The sequence below is a fragment of the Salmo salar genome, chromosome 10, assembly GCF_965601325.2.
Source record: "Salmo salar chromosome 10, fSalSal1, whole genome shotgun sequence".
Taxonomy (NCBI): Eukaryota; Metazoa; Chordata; class Actinopteri; order Salmoniformes; family Salmonidae; genus Salmo; species Salmo salar.
Window position 1 is genome coordinate 76,617,552 of NC_138300.1, and position 17,423 is coordinate 76,634,974.

The 17,423-nt window shown below is 42.6% G+C and overlaps 1 protein-coding gene across 1 annotated transcript in view; it reads right to left on the reverse strand.

Annotated features, from left to right (window-relative positions):
* insc (INSC spindle orientation adaptor protein) overlaps positions 1-17,423 on the reverse strand; it is a 100,621-nt gene that overhangs the window by 21,708 nt on the left and 61,490 nt on the right. Inside the window, exons 3-7 of the mRNA XM_014124676.3 lie at positions 11,002-11,350; positions 9,800-9,852; positions 9,556-9,679; positions 8,634-8,747; positions 4,048-4,173 (exon numbers count right to left, since the gene is read on the reverse strand). Of these exons, the coding sequence (XP_013980151.2) occupies positions 4,048-4,173; positions 8,634-8,747; positions 9,556-9,679; positions 9,800-9,852; positions 11,002-11,350 (766 nt within the window). The remainder of the gene's footprint in view (positions 1-4,047; positions 4,174-8,633; positions 8,748-9,555; positions 9,680-9,799; positions 9,853-11,001; positions 11,351-17,423) is intronic.

The window sequence follows — 17,423 nt, forward strand, 5'->3', positions numbered from 1 at the left end:
TTGTCGTTCTTGTTCTGTCTGGCGTTTCTACACCTGACTGCCTCTGTTCTCCAAGCTGCTCTTTGAGCAAACACAGACGCCGGTGTGGCATCATTAATCAGTGAATGGGATTGTATTTGTCTTTCATGGCTGCCATTGGGTTGAGATACTTTGTGTTTTTTGTTTATTCTCAAAAGAAGGGAAAAAACACAGAAAAGACTGTTTATATAGGTCGAAAAGCGCGAGAACTTGCAGGCGTGCACGCTACGCACTCAAACACACACACACCACACGCACACATTTATCCGTCAACTGTGTCTAGGTCCAGTGGTCTCTTACCAACCTAAAATTCTTGCTTGCAGAGCAAATTGAAACGCAACGTTACATAAATCAACCTGCAAAGAGCCCATGGTGAGCAGTGAAATAAACGCTCCTTTGTACGGTATCTGTGAGCTCCTGATCAGCGAGCATCGCTCACGTGGCCAAGTCTCCCGCTACTCTCATTGTTAGCATGTTTTCACCTGTGAAAATAAACTTGCGCCCCTGTGAAAATATGCCATGCATATGTGAGGCCTACAGTCCCAGTGTGTATTAGAGGAGCATTATACCTGCCCACAGGGAGACTAAACATCTCCCACCGACACTCTCACTCCAGCAGACCAATGGAAAGAAGTCTGTGTCTGTCTGTCTCTCAGCCTGTCTGTCTGGTCTGACTGTCTGGTCTGCCTGTCTGCCTATCGTCTGCTGCTTATTAGTACAAACGTTTTAGTGTATGGATGTACAGTACCAGTCAAAAGTTTGGACACACCTCAAGGGTTTTTCTTTATTTTTACTATTTTCTACATTGTAAAATAATACTGAAGACATCAAAACTAGGAGATAACACATATGGAATCATTTAGTAATCAAAAAAGTGTTAAACAAATCAAAATATACTTTATATTTTAGATTCTTCAAAGTAAGCCACCCTTTGCCTTGATGACAGCTTTGCACACTCTTTGCATTCTCTCAACCAGCTTCACCTGGAATGCTTTTCCAACAGTCTTGAAGGAGTTACCACATATGCTGACAATTTGTTGGTTGCTTTTCCTTGACTCTACGGTCCAACTCATCCCAAACCATCTCAATTGGGTTGAGGTTGGGTGATTGTGGAGGCGAGGTCATCGGATGCAGCACTCCATCACTCTCCTTCTTGGTCAAATAGCCCTTACACAGCCTGGAGGTGTGCTGGGTCATTGTCCTGTTGAAAAACAAATGATAGTCCCACTAAGCCCAAACCAGATGGGATGGCATATCACTGCAGAATTCTGTGGTAGCCATGATGGTTAAGTGTGCCTTGAATTCTAAATAAATCACAGACAGTGTCACCAGCAAAGCAGCCCCACAACATCACACTTCCTCCTCCATGCTTCACGTGGGAACTACACATGCAGAGAACATCCATTCACCTACTCTGCGTCTCACAAAGACACAGCAGTTGGAACCAAAAATCTCAAATTTGGACTCATCAGACCAAAGAACAGATTTCCTGTTTCTTGGCCCAAGCAAGTCTCTTCTTGCCATGGCCAAGGCCTGATTCACGCAGACTCCTCTATACAGTTGATATTGGGATGTGTTTGTTACCTGAACTCTGTGAAGCAGGGCTGCAATATCTGAGGCTGGTAACTCTAATGAACTTAATCGGCCGATTTAAATAAAAAAATAAAGTATTTATTTGTAATAATGACAATTACAACAATTGTCACGACTTCTACCGAAGTCGGCCCCTCTCCTTGTTCGGGCAGCGTTCGGCGATCGACGTCACCAGCTTACTAGTTACCACCGATCTATGTTTCCCTGTTCGTTTGGTTTTGTCTTAATTTTACACACCTGTTTCATATTCCCTGATTATGTTCATTATTTAACCCTCTGGCTTTCCTGTTTGTCTTGTCCGTGATTGTTTCCTGTTTTGTAGTTGTTGGAGGTGTTTCTCCCAACCATGTTTTATTGCTGTGGGAGAAGTTGGATTATTGTTTTTGAGTAAAACGTTTTGTTTGCACTCATCCCTGTGTCCTGCGCCTGACTCCGATACTTCTCCTACAAAATTCATTACAACAATACTGAATGAACACTTATTTTAACTTAATATAATACATAAATACTATCAATTTAGCCTCAAATAAATAATGAAACATGTTCAATTTGGTTTAAATAATGCAAAAACAAAGTGTTGGAGAAGAAAGTAAAAGTGCAATATGTACCATGTAAAAAAGCTAACGTTTAAGTTCCTTGCTCAGAACATGAGAACATATGAAAGCTGGTGGTTCCTTTTAACATGAGTCTTCAATATTCCCAGGTAACAAGTTTTAGGTTGTAGTTATTATAGGAATTATAGGACTATTTCTCTCTATATGATTTGTATTTCATATACCTTTGACTATTGGATGTTCTTATAGGCACTTTAGTATTGCCAGTGTAACAGTATAGCTTCCGTCCCTCTCCTCGCTCCTACCTGGGCTCGAACCAGGAACACATCGACAGCAGCCACCCTCGAAGCAGCATTACCCATGTAGAGCAAGGGGAACAACTACTCCAAGTCTCAGAGCGAGTGACGTTTGAAACGCTATTAGCGCGCACCCTGCTAACTAGCTAGCCATTTCACATCGGTTACAAAAGCCTAATCTCGGGGGTTGAAGTCATAAACAGCGCAATGCTTGAAGAATTGCGAAGAGCTGCTGGCAAATGAATGTTTGAATGAATGCTTACGAGCCTGCTGCTGCCTACCATCGCTCAGTCAGACTGCTCTATCAAATATTAAATCATAGACTTAATTATAACATAATAACACACAGAAATATGAGCCTTTGGTCATTAATATGGTTGAATCCGGAAACGATCATTTCGAAAATGAAACATTTATTATTTCAGTGAAATACAGAACCGTTCCGTATTTTATCTAACGGGTGGCGTCCCTAAGTCTAAATATTCCTGTTACATTGCACAATCTTCAATGTTATGTCATAATTATGTACAATTCTGGCAAATTAATTATGGCCTTTGTTAGGAATAAATGGACTTCACACAGTTCACAATGAGCCAGGCGGCCCAAACTGCTGTATATACCCTGACTGCTTGCACGGAACACAAGAGAAGTAACACAACGTCACATCCCTAGTTATAAGAAATTCAAGTTAGCAGGCAATATTAACTAAATATGCAGGTTTAAAAATATATACTTGTGTATTGATTTTAAAGAAAGGCATTGATGTTTATGGTTGGGTACATTGGTGCAACGGCAGTGCTTTTTTTGCAAATGCGCTTGTTAAATCATCACCCGTTTGTCAAAGTAGGCTGTGATTCGATGAGAAATTAACAGGCACCGCATCGATTATATGCAACGCAGGACACGTTAGATAACTACACATGGTTGATGATATTACTAGTTTAACTAGTGATTATGTTAAGATTGATAGTTTTTTATAAGATAAGTTTAATGCTAGCTAGCAACTTACCTTGGCTTCTTGCTGCCCTCGCGTAACAGGTAGTCAGCCTGCCACGCAGGCTCCTCGTGCAGTGCAATGTAAGGCAGGTGGTTAGAGCATTGGACTAGTAACCGGAAGGTTGCAAAAACGAATCCCCGAGGTGACAAGGTAAAAATCTGTTGTTCTGCCCCTGAACAAGGCAGTTAACCCCCGTTCCTAGGCCGTCATTGAAAATCTGACTTGCCTAGTTAAATAAAGGTGTATAAAAAAAATAATAATCGGCAAATCGGTGTCCAAAAATATCGATTATCAATTGTTATAAAAACTTGAAATCGGCCCTAATTAATCGGCCATTCCGATTAATCGGTCGACCTCTAACTGGTACTGTATGTGTGTCAGTTTGTATCTGCATCCATATGTTTCTGTGTAAATCCTTTTGTTTGTGTATCAGACACCAGTAGTGGTGTCCAACCACACCTCCACCCAGCACCTGGGCAGCTTTCTGGAGTGCATGCAGGACATATTCCACTGCCCACATCGGTGAGTACCAACCTCTGAATGTGTGTGTGCGCTAGTGTCTACATGTTTAAACTCTGCACTACAGTACCTTCTCTAGCTGGTTGATGCCCTCCTCCACGCAACATATGGAGGCGACCGTCCTCAGGGCATGTGCGTAGAGGTCGCTGAAGCAGTCCTGCCGGCAGATCTTAAACAGTGCCACCACAGCGCCCTCCTGTGGACAGACAAAAACAACACCATTAGCATCATTAGCATCGCAAACAATGCTCAGTGCTAAACAAGTTAGCCTGAGCTTATGTCAAATTGATAGTCCCTCAAACCAAACAGACAAACTAAGAAACAGAACACATTGTGCTAGGTCAAACCTTCCAATAGGCTAGCCAACAGTATAAAATAAGATGGCTAGTCCATTGGACACTTTTGGCTAACAATTGATTACCCAACAAGGCTGAGTATTCAAGCTGACAGTTATCAGTGTGCTTGCCAACCTGACAAGCTATCCAAATGACTATTTAATCATGATTAAGTTTTGAGCACAAGGGTTTGATATGTTCAAGGGTCTGAGCACAAGGTTTTGATATGCTTCCTATAATGGTTGTTTATGTCTTTTGCATTGTAGATTAGGGTAAGCAAACGTAAGCAGTCTGTCATTTCCACATTCTGCCATTTCCTCTCACAAAAACACTTGCTGGCAGAATTCTATTCACCATGGAGATTGATAGAATTACCTGCAAGACAAGGTCTTGTAACTACCACCATTATCCTAATAAGGCCCATTATAGGAGGTGGTGGTATGTCTCATGCACAGATAGGGCCACACAGCCAAACCTGGAGTGGCTAATCGTCCTCCCCCTACACCCTAAACACTCTTACCTTCTCTGCCCACGCAATACATTCCCTAGAAAACCAAAGCACCAAACATTTTAGCCAATCCCCGAGGAGCATTCTTCATTCAATCTTCCACCCATTCTAAAGAGCGAAACTCCAAAACAAGTTATTATTTTCAATCTAATGGAGGAGTCCTGTAATCGTTTCATTACTTTTCTGTGACGCAGTTGTTGATGTTAGCCCTCACAGGTTTAATGCATTTTTTCAATTTAATTGAACCTTTATTTGACCAGGATGTCCCATGTGATAAATAGTAAATGTTTTGAGGAGAGGAAAGAGGTTTACCCATTGCTTTATATGTGAATATTTAAATATTTTTCATATCACGTCATACAACTCAATGGCGTTTTTACGTGTGTTTGTGAAAGTGGATTCAGAAAAAAATGGCATTACAGTAGACTTACCACACATGCAAGTGTATGAAGTATAGCACGAGACTAACTCATGAAAGAGCTGATCTACATTTATGATGTAATGCCTGCATGGCCGTCGCCTTTGATGGAGTTCAAAAAGTCTGAACTCTATCTAAATCAATCAAGTAAATGGTGCCTCTCCAACACAAGGTTTGAATGAATCCATGATTCATCCACGATTTATCCATGAAGCTGTCTTTGACATGTTAACATATGGTTTGTCTCTGGGAAGCCTAATTATTCATTTTAGCGAATAGAGACAAAGAGAGAGAGAGAGACAAAGAGAGTCAGAAAGCGAGAGAGAGAACACAGCCTCTGTCCTTACATGGTGTGTCTTAGTAATGGATCTGAAAACTCCCCATGTTAAATGTTTCTGAACTCCGTGGGAACTCCCGCATGGTTTGAACAGGACTCACGTGACGATTGTGTGCTACAATTATAACTAGATTATGCTTTTACACCCCAGCTTTTTATTTGTTTCAAACGGCTGCAGGAGAGCCAAGATGTAGATTTGTGGAATCTGCAGACATGGCCGACATTTAGATCCATATACTGTACATAATCACAGAAGGTGAACAGCAAGCTAGTGAACTCCCATTAAATCATGACGTGGTCTTACTTCTTCTTCCTGTAGCCCTCCAATGTACAGTACCAGTCAAAAGTTTGGACACAGCTATTCATTTAAGGGTTTTCCTTTATTTTTAAAATGTTCTACATTGTAGAATAATAGTGAAGACATCAAGACTATGAAATAACACATATGGAATCATGTAGTAATCAAAATATATTTTATATTTGAGATTTTTCAAAGTAGCCGACCTTTGCCTTGATGACAGCTTTGCACACTCTTGGCATTCTCTCAACCAGCTTCACCTGAAATAATGTTCCAATAGTCTTGAAGGAGTTCCCACATATGCTGAGCACTTGTTGGCTGCTTTTCCTTCACTCTGCGGTCCAACTCATCCCAAACCATCTCACTCCATCACTCTTCTTCTTGGTCAAATAGCCCTTACACAGCCTAGAGTTGTGTTGGGTCATTGTCCTGTTGAAAAACAAATGATAGTCCCACTAAGCCCAAACCAGGTGGGATGGCGTATCGCTGTAGAATGTTGTGGTAGCCATGCTGGTTAAGTGTGCCTTGAATTCTAAATAAATCACAGACATTGTCACCAGCAAAGCACCCCCACATCATCACACCTCTTCCTCCATGCTTCACGGTGGGAACCAAACATGTGGAGATCATCTGTTCACCTACACTGTGTCTCACCAAGACACAGCAATTCGACCATGAAGGCCTGATTCACGCAGTCTCCTCTGAACAGTTGATGTTGAGATATGTCTGTTATTTGGCTGGTAACTAATGGACTTATCCTCTGCAGCAGAGGTAACTCTGGGTCTTCCTTTCCTGTGCGTTCCTCATGAGACCCAGTTTCATCATAGCGCTTGATGATTTTTGCGACTGCACTTGAAGAAACTTTCAAAGTTCTTGAAATGTTCAGGATTGACTGACCTTCATGTCTTAACGTAATGATGGACTGTCATTTCTCTTTGCTTATTTAAGCTGTATTTTACGAAATATGGCTATCTTCTGTATACAACTCCTACCTTGTCACAACACAACTGATTGGCTCAAACGCATGAAGAAGGAAAGAAATTCCACAAACTAACTTTTAACAAGTCACACCTGATAATTGAAATGAATTCCAGGTGACTACCTCATGAAGTTGGTAGAGAGAATGCCAAGAGGGTGCAAAGCTGTCATCAAGGCCAAGAGTATCTACTTTGAAGAAATGGAAATATAAAATATATTTCGATTTGTTTAACACTTTTCTGGTTACTACATTATTCCATCTGTGTTATTTCATAGGCTTGATGTCTTCACTATTATTCTTTAATGTAGAAAAATGTACAAATAAAGAAAAACCCTGGAATGACTAGATGTGTCCAAACTTTTGACTGGTACTGTATATGCACCAAAACGCAGCTCTGTCTATTCTCCTCATGCTAAATCAAATGTCTTTCTTTCATGGCTCAATTCATATTTAGGCTATGGACAATACTCATGCGTGAGTCTGGCAAGGAAGCAGGGTGTGCATTGAACATGAGTGAGCACTGCCTGTATATACTGTGCAGAATGAGCAGACCTAGAATACATAGTGGTTGGTGGGAGGATTTAAACACCGGTGATTGAAACACCAACAGACAATTAATTATACAGTAACATACTCCGGGCTAAAAACAGACTCTCCAACAAACAGGCTAGGCTTCGCACACACCCTCATCTCATGGAGTCAAGTTAGCACACTGGACACCTGATTGGGTTCCAGTACATTCATCGGACCTGCTGCATCGAGCTTCTCATCTCGCCACTGCCAGACTTTATCGCAGTCCGTTATGCAGCACATCGTAGACTAAAAGCACATCTATCAACAGTTCCAGGAAGTAGGGGCACGGAGAGGGGTGGAAATAGATGGCAAATGGCAGATATTCAACAGCAAAAAGAAGGGGGATGTCAGCGCTACCAAAGCACAAAGATGACAGAGGAGCTTGGCTATCCACCCGAGAGACAAAGGCTTAAGAAAGAAAGCAGAGTAATAAATTCAGATGCCAACAGATGTTTTGTGCTCCGTATTCATTAGCCCCATTGGCAGCCATGATTTCTTAACCAGCCCTCTGAGGGTTCTCAGAATGGAGAGAGAGATGCTGCATGGGGGAAGGTAGAGCGGAGTGATAGGTAATACAGAGGCGGGGAGGCTGTGTGATCAATGCCCAGTCCTAATGGTAACTGACAGTATTGATCTCATCTGGCAACAAGGGAGGTGTGTGTGTATGAGTGTGGGGGGGGGGGGGATTCTTATCAAGAGCATCCTGGAAGCGTCTGGTTGGCTAATGGCCACATGGACATAGTGTCTGGCCTGTCCCCTCTTATCTCCTGGAGCAAATTACTCTTTAGCTATAGAGCTTATTATGGTGGGTGGGTGCCCAATCCCAAATCAATCCCTAGCCCCTTTACGATCTGCAAGGAAGAGTGAACAGGCCCAGGGATCTGTTTGGGATTGGGCCAAGGGTTCATGTGGAAGGATGGGGAAGTTGATGGCAGAGAGAGGTGGGACTGCGTTAACATGGGGATGTAGCAGGGCCATGTTCATTTTGCACCAAACAGAAGAAAACAGACTGAGACAGGGAGGAACTACTTGCACTTGTCCAATAAGAAACGCTCAATTTCTGTTGCATAATGTTTTGGGGGGGGGGGGGGGGGGGGGATCTGTTGCGTGTCCTAATGAAAATGACCTAGACCATCATCCCCTCACATAATGGTCCTCCTGTGTGTATGCAGACACAAGGGTGGGTCTGTCTGAGGGGTGTGTCTCACCTTGGCGATGATTCTGCAGAGCTGCGGGCCGTCCTGGGTGAGGGAAAGCAGGTTGCTGATGGCACTGCCGATGGTGTACACACTGTCTGATGACTCAATCTGCCTGATCAGGATCTGGAGAGGACCCCGGGACCGACACACACACACACACACACACACACACACGAAAGTCGCTGAGATTGACATCTCTTTTCAGCAAGGGAAGCAGCAAGTGAAATTTCAATGAAAGGAGGAAGTTTTGGAAGATCAATATTAGCACTAATTAATGACTGTATTGTGGATAGCACTGTGGTTAAGTTTATATGCAATATTATATACAACAAACTCAGCGTCATTTCATTATCTGAATACAGGTTTCATTTTCTTTTGAACTCAGTACGCAATTCCTTATTACCAGTTCATACTCCACACTATTGTGATCATTGAAATAGAGGCGAAAGTCTAAACCAGCGATGCAGGAATGATGTAATCCCATATTATAGTGGCGGCTATATTAGACTTGGTAAATGTTTACCTTAGTATTCACCCTTCCTGAACTGTTCTGATTTGTTTTTTAGTCTCTATAACAATACATCAGGGAGAATAACGGGCTAGCCAGGAATGGGTCTGATTGTGGAGTGTGTGTGTAAGTGGCTATCAACCACATCAAGAATGAGTAAGGCATGAACACATCATTGTCCGTTTCTGTCCGTCAATGGTACAACTCAAGTCAACTATTCTCTGACGATTTTGCCCATCAAAAGTTGACAGTTTCTGGGTTTTTTTTGTCGGACAGTCATCATCCGTTGTCATTCATCAGGCAACGGATGACTTCTATTGAGAAAGCATTGGCTCCATTCAAAATTCTAGGAATCTAAATCCCAGTGTGCCAATGGCCTAAGTAGGTCAAAAGAGAATTCTGGGTGTAGTCAAAGCCTCATACCTGGATCTCATTGGCCAGGGCCATGTCAATCATGTGGCTGAACGAATCGCTGACATCAGTGAGGATCTCGTGAATGGCCTCCCTCATGGACTTCAGGAAGAATTCATCCTCGGTATGAAGGCATCTGTAGAAGAGAGGGCAATGGTTTGGATAAACCTTGAACATAAACACGTGTTTAGCTACTGTGTTCAAATGTGTATGACAATATTCAGAGGTCATTAAGAGTTTTGTATGAATGTTTTACCTCTCTGTTATGGTGGTCAGCTCCATGCACTTCTCAAGCAAAGACTTCTCATACTGCACTCAAAAAGGAGAGGCACATTTCAAGTTACAATAAGACAAAACACACATTAGACACAGACAGTAGAACACCCACACACAGACAGTAAAACACCCACACACAGACAGTAAAACACCCACACACAGACAGTAAAACACCCACACACAGACAGTAAACACCCACACACAGACAGTAAAACACCCACACACAGACAGTAAAACACCCACACACAGACAGTAAAACACCCACACACAGACAGTAAAACACCCACACACAGACAGTAAAACACCCACACACAGACAGTAAAACACCCACACGCAGACAGTAAAACACCCACACGCAGACAGTAAAACACCCACATGCACACAGGCAAACACACACAGACAGTAGAAAACCCACACGCACACACAGACAGTACATACATACACACACAAAGCAGAAGCTAATGCAATTCTCCAGTCGCGGCGGATGATCAGGCCGTAACAGAAGCGGAACCTTCACATCATTTTAAAATGGATGAAGTGAGTGTACTCCGGATCATACGGTGCAAGTGTGATTCCACTCGACGGGAAACCTGCATGAACTGCTTTAGGGAAAGGGCCATCCGTGGCGGCTAATTTGTGTCTTCAGCAGCCTGTCCAAGATGGAACCAGACGGGTGGCTCTCAGAGACTCATTTTAATATCATTTTTGTCTGAATTTTGCTCTGGGCATGAATAGCGTATGGGACCTATAATAGGGACTATTTACATGCGGCAAATGTACAAGAGAGTATTCCGGAAGTCTTTATTCATTTGTCCCTCTAGTGTTACTGACTAAGAGCCAAACAAATGCAAATACAGTAGAATCACACAGTCAGAAGATTACTGGAAGCGCGTAGTTATGATTCAACAGCACTCCTTTGGTGTTAAACAAGTGAGTGTAGGAAGTAGCTAAACTCCTTTAAAAAAAAGCCGGTTCTCATCCCCCCCAGAAGAAGGCCACCCACTGGGCACACACTGGTTGAATCAATGTTGTTTCCACGTCATTTCAATTAAATTAAATTGAACCAACGTGGAATAGACAATGGGCAGTGCCACAACACTAAACCTTCTCCCTAGAGTTTTAGACCACCCCTCCAACCTCCACTTGCTCAACCAGCCCAGTCCACCCTTCCTCCATCCTCACCTTCTGCATCTCTGCGGGGGTGTTGCGAGCGGCGCTATACTCATGCACCAGCGAGCGCACGTGGCAGTTTGCCCGGACGGCGGTGCTGTGGACCCGCTGCCAGCGGCCCTTCTCCAGCCGCTGGAACATCTTGCCCAGCTCGGTGCTGACCACCAGCGCCCGCCGCAGCAGCGTCTGCAGGTTGTTGCGGGCCACGTGGTCCCCTGTGGCCACGATGAGTTCGCCCTGGGTGTCCTCCTCCACGCCGATGGGCTTGGCCTGCAGCACGCACATGCACTCCACCTCCGTCATGTGACGCAGGTCCTCCATCCAGCGCTGCACCGAGTCCACCTGGAGCGAGTGCATCCTGCTGCACGCACACATGTACATACAGGCACACACAAACACACACAGGTAATGTGAGTATAGACCAGTGGTCACCAACCTTTTCTGAGTCAAGATCACTTTGAGTCAAAATGCAAGTCGAGATTTACCTCTTAGATTTTTTTTTTTATATGACTTAAAAAAATGTAAGCCTATGCAACATTAACCAATTAAAAACTGTTCTGTGTCAATGAGGTTTGTGTAGTAGGCTATAGGCCCAATACATTATCACTGCATATTGACTATGCTTGAATTGCCCTGCCAATGTTGTTCTTCTCTGACCATTTAGAAATGATATTTACCAAATGTAGGTATATGATCACACTGGTAACAGATCATTTGTTATATTTCTTGTGTAGCCCAGCTAAGTGAGCATAATAATTGGCTTTTTTTATGGACTGATGGCCTGCATCTGATGGTCAGTCTGAGGGGAGGAGTAGCGTTGAGGCTGCCTCTCACCCGATGTGCCGTGCCTCCGCCCTCCTTCCCTCCACTGAGAAAAGGGGGCGCGGTCTTCCAGCTGATAACGAAATTGAAGTTGCTCTGCCTCACGCACCAAGTCATGTTGTTACTCCTATGACCAGAGAAAGTGAAATATTCCTTGCTATTAAAAAAGGCACACGCCGCGAATAATAACAATGTAAGCTTATCGGAACACTTTGCTGTACTCATTCATTGCAGCTGCAGTGCTGGTTGTAGCGTGTGAAAGTAGTGAGAACGCGTATTTTATGGTTTATAAAGATGTTGAACAAAGTGTTGAAAGTGCTGAGTAAGAACTTGAAGTTACACATAAAAACAGCAGCTCTTTGGTGTATTCGTTGAGTATCTCTCTAGTCATAGCTTTACATGTTTTGAAATCTCACAGTATCAACTTTGCTGTGCGTTCAAGGGTTCTTTTTACAGTCTGTGGCTCGAGGAAACTGTGCAGACACAGTGATCTGAGCTATGTGATTGGCCAGCGGTAGGCCTTTAGGTGCATTTGATTTGCTCCCTGGGCCTGCCGGGTAGGTGGAGTTCCACCTCCAGACACATGAAATGGTTTGAAATGGGAACATTTTGTTTTCCCGGCGCTAGGGCTGCTGAATCAAGTGCACCTACCTCCAACAGCACTAAACAAATACAAAAAAAATAGGCTTTATTGGGTTTTTTACAAAAACGTTTGGTGATCGACTTGGAATGCCTTGGTTGGTGACCAGTGGTTTAGAGCATGCATATCTACTTTGGGTAGTCATGACAGAGATAGTATCACATATTCGTAACTTGTCCCAATATTGCTACTCCAATGAAACAAGCATACTCGGATCTCCTCACACAGGTACGGGCCGAGACGGTTCAAATCTAGGTGTGTTTTTGTTTTCAAAACTTTAGCCTAACCATAACCTTAACCACTCGCTAGCATGCCTAAACCTAACCTTTCCCTAACATGCCTAAACTTAACCTGGTGCGCTAGCATTTACGGATAAAAAAAAAGAGGAGGCTGTTACGAATCGGAATCAGACAATTTTTATGTTTCTTGCGAGACCAAGTTGATTCTTCCATATCCATACAAAACATATAGTCTTGATTGCTCATGAAATGAGATCTCGTCAGTGCTGCTCTAGCCTTTAGTTGATATCCCCAAGAGCAGCCAAGTTTTCAGATCAAATACCCAGGGATCTCAGAATCAATAGTGTGGGAGTGAGGTCAAATACCCACCAATAACTGGTGGTGTTAGGACTCGTTAGTCAAACCTATTATTTCACCTCGGTGGAGAGACTGCGTTATCCACTGGGTCGAACAGACCAAACACTTCCCACTGGGCACACACTGGTCGAATCGATGAAATTACGTTGAACCAATGTGGAATAGACGTTGAATTGACGTCTGTGCCCAGTGGGTTCTTTCTCTCCAGGCTTATTGAACCTAATGAACGTGGGCTTACTGGAGGCTTCCAGAGGGGTTTCTCCGGATGAGTGAAATCAACCCAGCGTTAAGGAGGCTGAGAGGTTGATCGCTACAACACCCTCCTCTGCTTTGAGTAAACATAGGGGTGGAGGTTCACCAATCTATATTCTACGCCAAGCTTTCCCAAACTCGGGTCCTCAGCTTGATGATGAGTTCATTGAATCAGCTGTCTAGTGCTAGGGCAAAAACCAAAACGAGGTCCTCAGGACTGAGTTTAGGAAATGCTGTTCTACACCAAACTCAGACTATCTGGCATTCATGGTAAATACTGAGTCAATGAGTTAATCTGGATATTGCATCAGGATTAGGGTTGCAAAGGGAGGGTATATTACTGGAAACTTTCGAAGCTTACGTATATTTCAAGGATTTTATGTAATCTATCACAACACATCTATAGTGGCCCTTTTGGGTACTTCAGATTTTCACAAGTGTCTAATTATCTCTGGCCCTCTGTGGCCTTATCACATGGATTATATTTAGAACAATGTTTTACAGCTTTGTCATTCAATTTTTTTTTTTAATGTTGAAATCATCTTATTTCATTATTTTATATATTCATATATGTGATGAGGCTCAAACAAAAGTCATTCGCTGCCAAGATTATAATAAATTGTTCCAAGTAGAAGTTTGCGACACTAATTCCAAAAATAGTCAAGGTAAAAATATATCCACAGGGAAAAGCACATGCAGGATATCAAAGTTATATGCTTAGTATTTTTGATTTATTTAGAGCCAGCACATAAACACCCAAGACCAAGTCAAAATGTTGGGTGTAATATATAATGCCATAGTTCACGTCAAACTCCTTCCACGGAGGGCCGAGAGTCCGCGGGGCTTTCGCTCCATCCTTGTACTTGATTGATGAATTAAGGTCACTAATTAGTAAGGCACTCCCCTCACCAGGTTGTCTAGGTCTTAATTGAAAGGAAAAAAAATCAAATCCACATACACTCAGCCCTCCGTGGAATGAGTTTGACACCCATGCCATAGTTGATTAGATGCTTTAATAATTTATACTTGAATAACGTTTTAAAAATGTATCCATATAGTATTTTATATCTGTGTCCATATTGTCCATGAGTTTCTAGTAGATAGTCCATATGGTTCAACAGAAAATAGCCTAATTAATGAAACAAGTTAAGAGAGTGCCATAGATTTTCTTTTAATTACCAAAATTACTGAAGATTCGGTAACTTTGGTAAACTACCGGAAGCTTGGCATCTCTAATAATACCCCAATCTCATTGGGTGATTGGGTGCTAAAAGGAAGCGTCATTATGTGCGAACTTTAAACAAACCAAAAATCCAATTTGAATAGTCAAAGCCTGCCTTTGAGACAAATTTAGCTCTGAATCACTGTAGGACCATGGTGATGATGGATGATGATGATGCATGTCTGGCATTGTCTGGTATCATGAATTTTATTGACCCATAGGAACAAACATTGCCTTTATTCTGTCTTTCCGCACGTATCGAGTTTCAGCTTTTTACACAGAGCTGGGTAAACATTGTCGTGCCATTGAGAAGGCACGTTTCCAATCGAGAGTATTTTCAATATCAGTCACTATTGAGTGTGTCTGTTTACTAAAGAAAACCATCCATTTGTTTTATGAGGTCAGCAGTGGTGTGGTATCTGATTTCACCAAACTATTGTCTGAGGCAGACTGAAATGAGTCATCCAATGACACATAATTGAATATATCCCCTTTTGGAATATAGCTATTAGAATATCTACAGTTTGATTGAGTTAACGGTTAAAATAACTATACTCAACTATGAACAAGTGTCATGTTTTCATTATCACTACAGAATTCCAACTTTGTTGGAAATACAAGTGTAGGCATTCTCCCTTTTTCTAAATGTTTCTCTCTTTTTCTCTCTCTCTCTCTCTCACACACACACACACACACACACACACACACACACACACACACACACACACACACACACACACACACACAAAAAAAAACAAATCAAATCCTAACTCTACTCTTGAACTTCGGGAATCGACATCGTCCTCCGCCCTGTCACTCGTCTCCTCGGTGCGGTGACGTGGGGATGCATTATGGGAAGCTGTAGGCAGAGATTTCCGACATCATCCATAATGATGAGGTTCACCGGTTCAAATATCTATCCCACAAACCCACTCACTTTGGAGAGGAGATATGCTCTCATTTGCTTCCTAATGAAGAGGGGTGCTACTCTCAAGGTCAAAGGTCACACTCTCAAAAGGTATCATGTGATTGATTTCATCAGTTGGGAGTGACATGACGAAAATAGGCCTAGCTCTTGAGGAAAAGAGGAGCAGCTCTAACTCTCTCAACTCAAGAGCTGGGCCTTTTTTTCCTCGGCTGCACCTTGTCTCTCGGACATACAAAAGTGAAAAATAAAATGTTTCCTTTGAAGGCCCAGATAGAGCTGCTGATGCCGATAGTGTCCCTAGCCAATTAGCCCAGGAGAGCTGTGTGTGTGTGTCCACATTCTAATGGTTTGATGGTGCACCCACCTTCATGCTGCAGAGACACGACACAGCCATGGTTGCTGAAAACTGCAACCCACCAGGTCACCCCAGCAATCAGACGGGCAGCACTTCTGCAGCCCACCTGGACCCCCCTCTCAACAGAGTGGACGCTAATTAGTAATGTGTCACGGGTGACGGGGAGATTGGAAGGGTCAGGGGATTTAATTGCCTGCCATTTGTTTCACAAGCCCTGCAGAGATGCCCGAGCAACATTTTACCAGGTGAACATGACTCAATGGTGTATAAAAAAAATGAAAACAGGAAAATGACCACGTTTGGATTTCTCCCGCAATATCATGCCATGCTTACATCTAATGCTGGCAATGATCATCTTAAAAGTTTACTGACAGAAATAGCTGTTTTCATTAAACACTATGAGGGACATTTTCTATCTGTAGAAGGTCCTCTCAACATGACCATAACATTTGAAATAAATCACTGAATCTAAAATGGATTGGAATAGAAAAGCTGGTGATTGTGTCACATGCAACACATTTTCCAGCTGATGTATTTAAATCTTCATTTAAATAATTGCCACCTTCTAACATTGTAAAAAAAAATACGTAAAAAATATAATAATTCACGCTACAATATTGTGATTATCATCGTGATCTGAAGCGAGTTATTCTAAGGTTCAGTCAGAAAATGCACAGTCTGGGAATTTGCTTTTAAAACCTACTTGGGGCACACAGACACAGTACAAGTCCAGATCATTTCGGAATTTAAAAAACTAGAGGTTCCAGAATTACATGAATGTATACACACAAAACCTCCAGTAAAATGACCCTACCTCCGCTGAAGCAAATCATAGTAATAATAGGTTTGTTTTCCAAAAGGGAGTGAAAAAGCCCACTCCAGTTTTGCGGGAGATGACAAATATTTACATAGGGGGCCAGGGATGGGGTCGGCCGTGCCAGCGGCTGTGTTATCACAGACCGGGGACTGTGAAGATGAGGCGTCTCTCTCCGCCTCTGGAGGCTGGGGGACAAGGGAGAGTCGTTTACACAGTGGTTGGAGTGTAAACACACTCGAGGCGCAGTGACAGAAATACAGAGACAGAGAGATGGGGCCCCGGTGTCAGCCGGCTTCCGGAGCCTGGAAAACTATGGTCTGAGATACATGGAGACATGATGTATGTTAGTGGGATTGGGCAGTGAAGAGGTGGGGTTATGTTACAGCCTGAATTTAAAATTGATTAAATTGAGATTTTGTGTCACTGGCCTACACACAATACCCCATCATTTTAAAGTGGAATTATGTTTTTAGTTAATGAAAAAATGAAAAGCTGAAATGTATTCAACCCCTTTGTTATGGCAAGCCTAAATAAATTCAGGAGTAAAGATGTGCTCAACAACTCACATAATATGTTGCAAGGACTCTGTGTGCAATAATAGTGTTTAACATGATTTCTTAATGACTACCTCATCTCTGTACCCCACACATACAATTATCTGTAAGGTCCCTCAGTCAAGCAGTGAATTTTAAAAACTGATTCAACCACAAAGACCAGGGAGGTTTTCCAATGCCTCACAAAGAAGGGCACCTATTGGTAGATGGAAAAAACATATCCCTTTGAGCATGGTGAGGTAATTAAT